Genomic DNA, 10,230 nt, shown 5'->3' on the forward strand with positions numbered 1-10,230 from the left:
TCATCTCTTCCTTCATTCATTCCACCTTCCTTTTCTTCCTCCCTTCCACCTTCCTTCTTTCCTTTCCTTTTCCATTTCACCCTTTCCTCTCTCCCTCTTCCCTTCCTTCTTTCCTTCCATCTTCCTTCCTTCCTCTTTCCTTTTCCATTTCATTCCTCCCTTTCTTCTGCCTTCCTTCTATTGCTTCCACTCCCTCCCTCTCTCCCTTCATTCCTCTTTCCTTTTCCATTTCATCCTTCCCTCTTTCCCTCATCCCTTCTTTTGTTCCTTCCATATTCCTTCTTTTCCTCCTTCCTTCCTTCTTTCCTTTCCTTTTCCATTTCATCCTTCCCCATCTCCCTATTCCCTTCCTTCCTTCCTTCCTTCCTCTTCCTTTTCCATTTCATTCCTCCCTTTCTTCCACCTTCCTTCCATTGTTTCTGCTCCCTCCCTCTCTCCCTTCATTCCTCTTTCCTTTTCCATTTCATCCTTCCCTCTTTCCCTCATCCCTTCCTTCATTCCTTCCAATCTTCCTTTTCTTCCTCCTTCCTTCTTTCCTTTTCCATTTCATTCCTCCCTTTTTCTGATTTCCTTTCATTGTTTCTGCTCCTTCCAACTCTCCCTTCATTCCTCTTTCCTTTTCCATTTCATCCTTCCCTCTTTCCCTCATTCCTTCCTTCGTTCCTTCCAATCTTCCTTTTCTTCCTTCTTCCTTCTTTCCTTTCCTTTTCCATTTCATCCTTCCCCCTTTCCCTCTTCCCATCCTTCTTTCCCTCCATCTTCCTTCCTCTTTCCTTTTCCATTTCATTCCTCCCTTTCTTCTGCCTTCCTTCCATCATTTCCTCTTCCTCCCTCTCTCCATTCATTCCTCTTTCCTTTTTCATTTCATCCTTTCTTCTCTCCCTCTTCCCTTCCTTTGTTTCTTCCATCTTCCCTTTCTTTCTCCTTCCTTCTTTCCTTTCCTTTTCCATTTCATCCTTCCCCCTCTCCCTCTTCCCATCCTTCTTTCCTTCCATCTTTCTTCCTTTCTCTTTCCTTTTCCGTTTCATTCCTCCCTTTCTTCCGCCTTCCTTCCATTGTTTCTGCTCCCTCCCTCTCTCCCTTCATTCCTCTTTCCTTTTCCATTTCATCCTTCCCTCTCTCCCTCTTCCCTTCCTTCTTTCCTTCCATCATTCTTCCTTCTTCTTTCCTTTTCCATTTCATTCCTCCCTTTCTTCTGCCTTCCTTCAATCGTTTCCACTCCTTCCCTTTTTCCCTTCATTCATCTTTCCTTTTCCATTTCATCCTTCCTGCTCTCCCTCTTTCTTCCTTTCTTTCTTTCCTTCCATCTCCCTTCATTCCTTTTTCCTTTTCCATTTCATCCTTTCCTCTCTCCCTCATCCCTTCTTTCATTCCTTCCGTCTTTCTTTTCTTCTTCCTTCCTTCTTTCCTTTCCTTTTCCATTTCATCCTTCCCTCTCTCCATCTTTCTTCCTTTCTTTCCTTCCATCCCCCTTTGATTCTTCCTCTTTCCTTTTCCATTTCATCCGTCCGTCTCGCCCCTCTTCTGTCTTTCCTTCCATCTTTTTCCCTCCCTGCCTGCCTCCTTCTCTGATTCTCTTGGCCAGGACTGTGGAGGGCTCCTCTCCGAAGGCGACAACCAGGGCTGCTACCCGCTGGACGGCCACATCCTCTGCAAGTCCTGCAACTCAGCCCGGATCCAAGCCCTGACAGCCAAGGCCAGCACCGACCTCTGAATGCGACAGCCAGAAATCATTGCGACACAAAGACCTGGCTGCTTACTTGGAGGCTGAACCCCACCTGACTGTTCCCAGTCTACACTACAGGCTTAAAACCGGTTTGGTAATACTCCTTTCCTCCTCTCAAGGAGCCCTGGGAAATGGACTTGGCTGTTTTGGAGACCATCCTTACTGCAGCTGCAAATCTGCATTTCCCAAGGCTCTTTGGAGAGGCACCATGATCTTTAAAGTGGTGTCATACCGATAGAAGTTTGCAGTGAAGATAAGTCTTGGGCTGGAGTATCATATACCCTCCCCCCTGGCTTTAAAGGTTCTAATCTTGACTCTAATTGTGTGCCAATCTACAAGTCCCATCATCCTGCTTAAGGATGATAGGAGTTAGAGCAGGCATGGGCAAACTTTGGCCCTTCAGGTGTTTTGGACTACAACCCCCAGGTGTTTTGGATTGTGAGTTGCAGTCCAAAACACCTGGAGAAGGGCCAGAGTTTGCCCATGCCTGATCTAGAGTCTGGAGGGCACCCACTTGGGAATGTGTGGCATCGATAGGGGTGGGCAACTGGCCTTAGTAGAGGCACAACCCCATTGGCTTCCAAGGCTTAACAAATTGGCTCAAAAGGACTCCTAAGGGACCACTTCCCTACATTTCCAGATTTACCTGGACCATTTTGAGCTCAGGAAAGGTTTCTTTCCCACAGGAAAAGCAGGAATGTAGCCCAGGGTGCATTTATGCTGTAGGATACATCACTTTAATGCTATGGAGTTTGGTAAGACACAAATACTTTTTGGTAGAAAAGGCTAAAGACTTCAGGAAACTATAGCTCTATATTCAGTAGCATAACACTATGTAACAAATTTTGAAAAATGTTCTCTTCCTGGTTCGAAAGTGTTCTTTCCTGGTTAATTGTGCAGTCCTTACTTTGCAGGTAGTTGTTCTACTCTGAAAACTTTGTTTACTGTGACTATGTTGAATTGATTGAGACTCTATCAGATATTCATTGGAAAAAAATTAGCAAAATATGCTGCAAGATGTCCCACAGAAGCAAAGTTTTGGCAATGTATTGTCGAAGGCTTTCATGGCTGGAATCACCTGGTTGTTGTAGGTTTTTTCGGGCTATATGGCCATGTTCTAGAGGCATTCTCTCCTGACATTTCACCTGCATCTGGTTGTGATCCCCAGGTTGTGCCAGTCAGCTTTCGTATGATGTTGTTTCTAGCACCCACTTTTTGCTTGATGTTCAGGCAGTGCTTCTTGTAGGTCAGAGCACGGTCCAGAATGACTCCCAGGGATTTGGGTGTGCTGCAATGCTCCAGTGGGATTCCTTCCTTCCCAGGTAATCATCCTCAGAGCTTGGGATGCTTGTCTGTTCTTGAGATGAAAGGCACATGTCTGTGTTTTAGATGGGTTGGGGATCAGCTGGTTTTCCCTGTAATAGGCAGTAAGAGCACCTGGAGCTTCAGAGAGCTTCTGTTCAACCATCTCAAAGCTCCCTGCTTGAGCAGTGATGGCACGATCATCAGCATAGATGAAACTCTCTGTCCCTTCTGGCAGTGGCTGGTCATTTGTGTAAATGTTGAACATGGATGGAGCAAGCACGCTCCCCTGAGGCAGGCCGTTCTTCTGTTTCTGCCATCTGCTTCTCTGGCCCTGGAACTCAACAAAAAAGCTCCTGTTTTGTAGCAGGTTTCCTATGAGGCAGGTGAGGTGGTCTTCCTTTGTGATATTATACATTTTTCTCAGGAGGAGGCGGTGGTTCACAGTATCATAGGCTGCTGACAGGTCTATGAAGACAGCTCCTGTGATCTGCTGCCTTTCAAAACCATCTTCTATGTGCTGAGTCAGGTTCAGCACTTGCGATGTGCAGCTTTTGCCTTTCCTGAAGCCAGCTTGCTGTGGGATCAGACAAGGGTCTATATTTTGTGAAACATCAGGAGCGAATGCCTCTAGAACATGGCCATATAGCCCGAAAAAACCTACAACAACCCAAAGTTTTGGCAGTTTAATAAACTTTCCTGATGTTATTGGAGCCCCCAGTGGCACAGTGGGTAAAAGCACTGAGCTGCTCAACTTGCTAACCAAAAGTTTGGTGGTTCGAATCTGGGAGTGGGGTGAGCTCCCACTGCTTGCCCCAGCTTCTGCCAATCTAGCAGTTCGAAAACATGCAAATGTGAGTAGATTAATAGGTATCGCTCCGGCAGGAAGGAAATAGCGCTCCATGCAATCATGCTGGCTACATGACCTTGGAGGTGTCTATGGACAACGCCTGCTCTTTGGCTTAGAAATGGAGATGAGTATCAACCATATCTGGACCCTGGGCCTTAATTTGCCCATACCTGTTCTACACTCTAGAGTTAATACAGTTTGAAACCACTTTAAACCACTGACATGGCTCAATGGAAACCCAGGATATATCGTTTTGGAAGACCCTGAGAGTTCTCTGCCAACTATAGCGTCCAGGATTCCATAGCATGGAGCCATAGCGGCAAAAGTGGCATCAAGCTGCATTCCTTCTACAGCGGGCATGGGTAAACTTTGGCCCTCCAGGTGTTTTGGACTTCAACTCCCACAATTCCTAGCAGCCTACCGGCTGCTAGGAATTGTGGGAGTTGAAGTCCAAAACACCTGGAGGGCTGAAGTTTGCTCATGCCTGTTCTACAGCACAAATGCACTCATAGAGTCAGCCTTCAATTCATTTCCTGCTCTTTTTGGAAGACTCCCTGGCCTTCAAATGGTTTGCAGTGGGACAATTGGGTAAGATTGCTTCCCATTTCCCTTTATAGGGCAACAAGAATTGGTATTGTGTTTTAGGTCTCAAAAATGGACACTTGCCCACCCCTGATTGAGAGAATATTCATCCCAAGCGTTACACCCTTCTGGTTCTATTAACTCTTGAACGACAACATCGTATTGTTGAAGGCTTTCATGGCCAGAATCACTGGGTTGTTGTAGATTTTTTGGGGGTATATGGCCATGGTCTAGAGTCATTCTCTCCTGACGTTTCGCCTGCATCTATGGCAAGCATCTTCAGAGGTAGTGAGGTCTGTTGGAACTAGGAAAAAGGGTTTATATATCTGTGGAATGACCGGGGTGGGACAAAGGACTCTTGTCTGCTGGAGCTAGGTGTGAATGTTTCAACTGACCACCTTGATTAGCCTATAATGGCCTGGCAGTTTTTTGGTGTGGCTTGCCAGTGCCTGGGGGAACAATCAGGGACAGTTAATCACCTCTCAGCAAAAGTTTGCCCCAGGCACTAACAAGCCACACCAAACAACTGCCAGGCCATCAAATGCTAATCAAGGTGGTCAGTTGAAACATTCACACCTAGCTCCAGCAGACAAGAGTCCTTTGTCTCACCCTGGTCATTCCACAGATATATAAACCCATTTTCCCAGTTCCAACAGACCTCACTACCTCTGAGGATGCTTGCCATAGATGCAGGCGAAATGTCAGGAGAGAATGCCTCTAGAACATGGCCATATAGCCCGAAAAAACCTACAACAACCCAACAACAACATCGTATTGTCGAAGGCTTTGATGGTCGGAATCACTGGGTTGTTGTAGGATTTTTCGGGCTATATGGCCATGGTCTAGAAGCATTCTCTCCTGACATTTCACCTGCCTCTATGGCAAGCATCTTCAGAGGTAGTGAGGTCTGTTGGAACTAGGAAAAAGGGTTTATATATCTGTGGAATGACCAGGGTGGGACAAAGGACTCTTGTCTGCTGGAGCTAGGTGTGAATGTTTCAACTGACCACCTGGATTAGCACCTCTCAACAAAAGTTTGCTCCAGGCACTGTCAGGCCATTATATGCTAATCAAGGTGGTCAGTTGAAACATTCACACCTAGCTCCAGCAGACAAGAGTCCTTTGTTTCACCCTGGTCATTCCACAGATATATAAACCCCTTTCCCTTGTTCCAGCAGACCTCACTACCTCTGACGATGATTGCTATAGATGCAGGCAAAACGTCAGGAGAGAATGCCTCTAGACCATGGCCATATAGCCCGAAAAAACCTACAACAACCCAACAACAACATCTTCCTTCTATGCAATAGTCCTTTTTCCAACCACAGGTGCGTCTCTCTTTAATATTTCACAAGCCATCAAATCCTGAGCTTGTTTGCACAATAATATTCAGACATACACTTTATATTATCTATTCTTATACCTATAGCTGATAATGTATTTTAATAATATTTTATTTGTGCCTTAAGAATAATGATGCAAAGCAGGGGAGGGGGGATATCTATAGTTATTGGTATTTACTTGCAAAAAAAATATGTCCTAAGAGAGTGACCGCTTAGTCGTGCTGGAATCCAATGGCTATCATGACATTCTCCAGGGTCTTGTTGGAATGCCACTCCCAGCATTCTTCAGCTTTGGATTTGCTGGCTAGGAGTTATGGGGACTGTTTCACAAAGCATGTTTTAGCAAAGTCTTATGTATAAAAAACAAAGATATAGTGTATTGTCGAAGGCTTTCATGGCTGAAATCACTAGGTTCTTGTGGGTTTTTTCGGGCTATAGGGCCATGTTCTAGAGGCATTTCTCCTGACGTTTCTCCTGCATCTATGGCAAGCATCCTCAGAGGTAGTGAGGTCTGTTGGAATTACGACAATGGGTTTATATATCTGTGGAATGGCTGGGGTGGGGCAAAGAGCTCTTCTCTGCTGGAGCTAGGTGTGAATGTTTCAACTGATTACGCCATTGAAGCCATTGAAATCCACAAGAAGCATGTGGACAATTTCAACAGAAAGTGAAGAGACCATGAAAATGAACAAAATCTGGCTACCAGTATTAAAAAAAACTCTAAAATTACAACAGCAAAACAGCAGAGAGGAATCAACCAGGCACATAGAATCATAGAATCATAGAATCAAAGAGTTGGAAGAGACCTCATGGGCCATCCAGTCCAACCCCATTCTGCCAAGAAGCAGGAATATTGCATTCAAATCACCCCTGACAAATGGCCATCCAGCCTCTGCTTAAAAGCTTCCAAAGAAGGAGCCTCCACCACACTCCGGGGCAGAGAGTTCCACTACTGAACGGCTTTCACAGTCAGGAAGTTCTTCCTCATGTTCCTCATTGTAGTGTTGAAGGCTTTCATGGCTGGAATCACTGGGTTCTTGTAGGTTTTTCGGACTATATGGCCATGTTCTAGAAGCATTCTCTCCTGACATTTTGCCTGCATCTGTGGCAAGCATCCTCAAAGGATCTTAACACCTCTCAACAGGGGATTTTCCCAGGCTCAGCCAGGCCTTCAAATGCTAATGAAGGTGATCAGTTGAAACATTCACACCTAGCTCCAGCAGAGAAGAGCTCTTTGCCCCACCCCAGTCATTCCACAGATATATAAACCCATTGTCCTAATTCCAACAGACCTCACTACCTCTGAGGATGCTTGCCATAGATGCAGGTGAAACGTCAGGAGAAAATGCCTCTAGAACATGGCCCTATAGCCCGAAAAAACCCACAAGAACCTAAAGATATAGTGTATACACAGGAGGAGGGAATTAAAAAACAATTCTTTGATTTTTATTTTAAAAAATTATATCAAGATGAAAGGATTGATCAAAAAAAGATTTACCAATATTTAGGAAAACAGAAAATTCAAAAAATATCAGACGAACAAAGAGAAATTCTAAATAAAGAAATAAAAACAGCAATAAGAAATTTAAAACCTAATGAAGCCCCAGGTCCTGATGGCCTATCTTCAGGCTATTACGAAACATTCCAACAAGAACTTGCACCTTACTTGAAGGAGATAATGAATAATATTAGAATAAACAAAGAAATTCCCAATTCATGGAAACAAGCCAACGTATCAGTAATACACAAAGAAAATTCTAATCCAGAAGAAGTAAAAAATTACAGACCTATCTCGTTGTTAAACGTGGACTATAAAATCTTAACGGAAAGACTGAAGAAAGTACTTGTATATAGATGAGGACCAGGCGGGTTTTCTACCCAAGACAATGTAAGAATAATAATCGATCTAATTGAATATTATGAAATTAATCACCAAAAAAAAAAAGCCAAGTCTCATGTAAAAGACACATAAACAGGAGGAAAAAGGAACAGGAAAAAAAGCTTTACTCTCATCAGCAGAGGCAAAAACTTGCAATGTTGCATACAAAACCAAACAGTGCAAGAAACTTACATAGTCCTTGTAAGTAACACAGAATAAGGCTTCTTCATCTTCATTCAATTTTTTTTTGTCGTGTCTGGAGCGACTTGAGAAACTGCAAGTCCCTTCTGGTGTGAGAGAATTGGCCGTCTGCAAGGATGTTGCCCAGGGGATGCCCAGATGTTTTGATGTTTTTTATCATCCTTGTAGGAGGCTTCTCTCATGTCCCCGTATGAGGAGCTGGAGCTGATAGAGGAAGCTCATCCGCCTCCCCCCGGATTTGAACCTGCGAGCTGTCCTGCCAGCATAGGGGTTTAACCCATTGCTCATTCATTCAAATGAGAGAGCAAAACATAAACCATGAGTAAATAGCTATTCCACCATAGCAAAGAGCATCACTGTTGAGCATAGCAGCATTACAGGATATGGCTTCTCCAAACTGTATTCTAAAATCCATACAGTTATACCTCATCGGATGTGGCCCAAACAGGCTGGCTGACCTACATTACCAGCTGTACATAATAATTAACATCATAAGGTTTTTCTTTACTTCATCTTCATTCAATTTATTTATTTATTTTGTCATGCCAGGAGTGACTTGAGAAACTGCAAGTCACTTCTGGTTTGAGAGAATTGGCCGTCTGCAAGGACATTGCCCAGGGGACACCCGGATGATTTGATGTTTTTATCATCCTTGTGGGAGGCTTCTCTTATGTCCCCGTATGAGGAGCTGGAGCTGATAGAGGGAGCTCATCTGCCTTTCCCCGGATTTGAACCTGCGACCTGTCCTGCCGACATAGGGGTTTAACCCACTGCTCATTCATTCAAATGAGAGAGCAAAACATAAACCATGAGTAAATAGCTATTCCACCATAGCAAAGAGCATCACTGTTGAGCATAGCAGCATTACAGGATATTTCTTCTCCAAACTGTATTCTAAAATCTATACAGTTATACCTCATTGGGTGTGGCCCAAACAGGCTGGCTGACCTACATTACCAGCTGTACATAATAATTAACATCATAAGGTTTTTATTTACTTCATCTTCATTCAATTTATTTGTTTGTTTTGTCATGTCAGGAGCGACTTGAGAAACTGCAAGTCGCTTCTGGTGTGAGAGAATTGGCCATCCGCAAGGACGTTGCCCAGGGGACGCCCGGATGATTTGATGTTTTTATCATCCTTGTGGGAGGCTTCTCTCAAGTCCCCTTATGAGGAGCTGGAGCTGATAGAGGGAGCTCACCCGCCTCTCCCCGGATTTGAACCTGCTACCTGTCGGTCTTCAGTCCTGCCAGCATAGGGATTCAACCCACTGTGCCACCGGGGGCTCATTCATTCAAATGAGAGAGCAAAACATAAACCTTGAGTAAATAGCTATTCCACCATAGCAAAGAGCATCACGGTTGAGCATAGCAGCATCACAACATATTGCTTCTCCAAACTGTATTCTAAAATCCATACAGTTATACCTCATCGGGTGTGGCCCAAAAATGCTGGCTGACCTACATTACCAGCTGTACATAATAATTAACATCATAAGGTTTTTCTTTAACACACACTTGATCCTGCTGCGACTTATTGTAACAGGAACTTTGCCTCATTTTTGCATTAATGCATTTATGTCAGCAAACTATATGAACTCGCTTAAGCGGCTGAGGGCGAAAAGGAAAAGGCCCGAGGCTGTTAGGAATTGTGGGAGTTGGAGTCCAAAACACTTGGAAGGCCCAAGTTGGCCCATGACTGGTGTAAATGAACCCAGGTTTGCTTGTGCTTTGGAAACTTTGATGTGTGCAAAACAGGAATTTTATTTCAGAATGTTCTTGCTTTCTTTCCAATGCAAAGTTTGACAGTTTCTTAGATAGGAATTGCTCCTCGAGGTTCAAAAAATGCATCCGCCGGCAATGAATACCAGCCTTTATTTAATTCCAAGCTATGGTTTAGAAACTTGGCAATTAATAATGCCTGCACCTGACCCAGTTTTCACAGTCGGTTTAGCTAGAAAAGAGGAATCTATCTGGATTTAATGGAAAGCGGTTTTCCTCTTAATGCATGCCAGAGCTTTTGAGGAATGGGGATGTCTGTGTGTGCGCGCACGTGAAGCTGTGACATTCCGCTCTCACATCTCAGAGATTACTTTTGCAAGGATTCATCATCCGTCACCATTAACGTGCTCTCCCTCCCGCCCCCAAAAGAAAGACAGCTAATCAAAACCCAAATCCAAATAGGATAAAACCCCACAAAAGTGGGAAATCTCTGAGAAGCGGTGCAATGCTTTCCAAAGCAATGCAACCAAGCAAAAATGGTCAAACAGATGGGGAATGGCTTAGGATGATGGGATGTGTTATCCAAGCCAAAGGGAACCCCAAGAGAAAGTGCCCAGAAATCTCT

At 44.2% G+C, this 10,230-nt stretch overlaps 1 protein-coding gene across 4 annotated transcripts in view; it reads left to right on the plus strand.

Moving 5' to 3' along the window:
* Nucleotides 1-3,752, plus strand: part of LPP (LIM domain containing preferred translocation partner in lipoma) — a 398,174-nt gene extending 394,422 nt beyond the window's left edge. For all 4 annotated transcript variants that reach the window (XM_067466127.1, XM_067466130.1, XM_067466126.1 and 1 more), the window contains exon 12: nucleotides 1,586-3,752. In XM_067466127.1, the coding sequence (XP_067322228.1) occupies nucleotides 1,586-1,714 (129 nt within the window). In that variant the 3' untranslated portion in view covers nucleotides 1,715-3,752. The remainder of the gene's footprint in view (nucleotides 1-1,585) is intronic.
* The last annotated feature ends 6,478 nt before the right edge of the window (nucleotides 3,753-10,230 follow it).

Source organism: Anolis sagrei, chromosome 3, assembly GCF_037176765.1.
Source record: "Anolis sagrei isolate rAnoSag1 chromosome 3, rAnoSag1.mat, whole genome shotgun sequence".
Classification (NCBI taxonomy): domain Eukaryota; kingdom Metazoa; phylum Chordata; class Lepidosauria; order Squamata; family Dactyloidae; genus Anolis; species Anolis sagrei.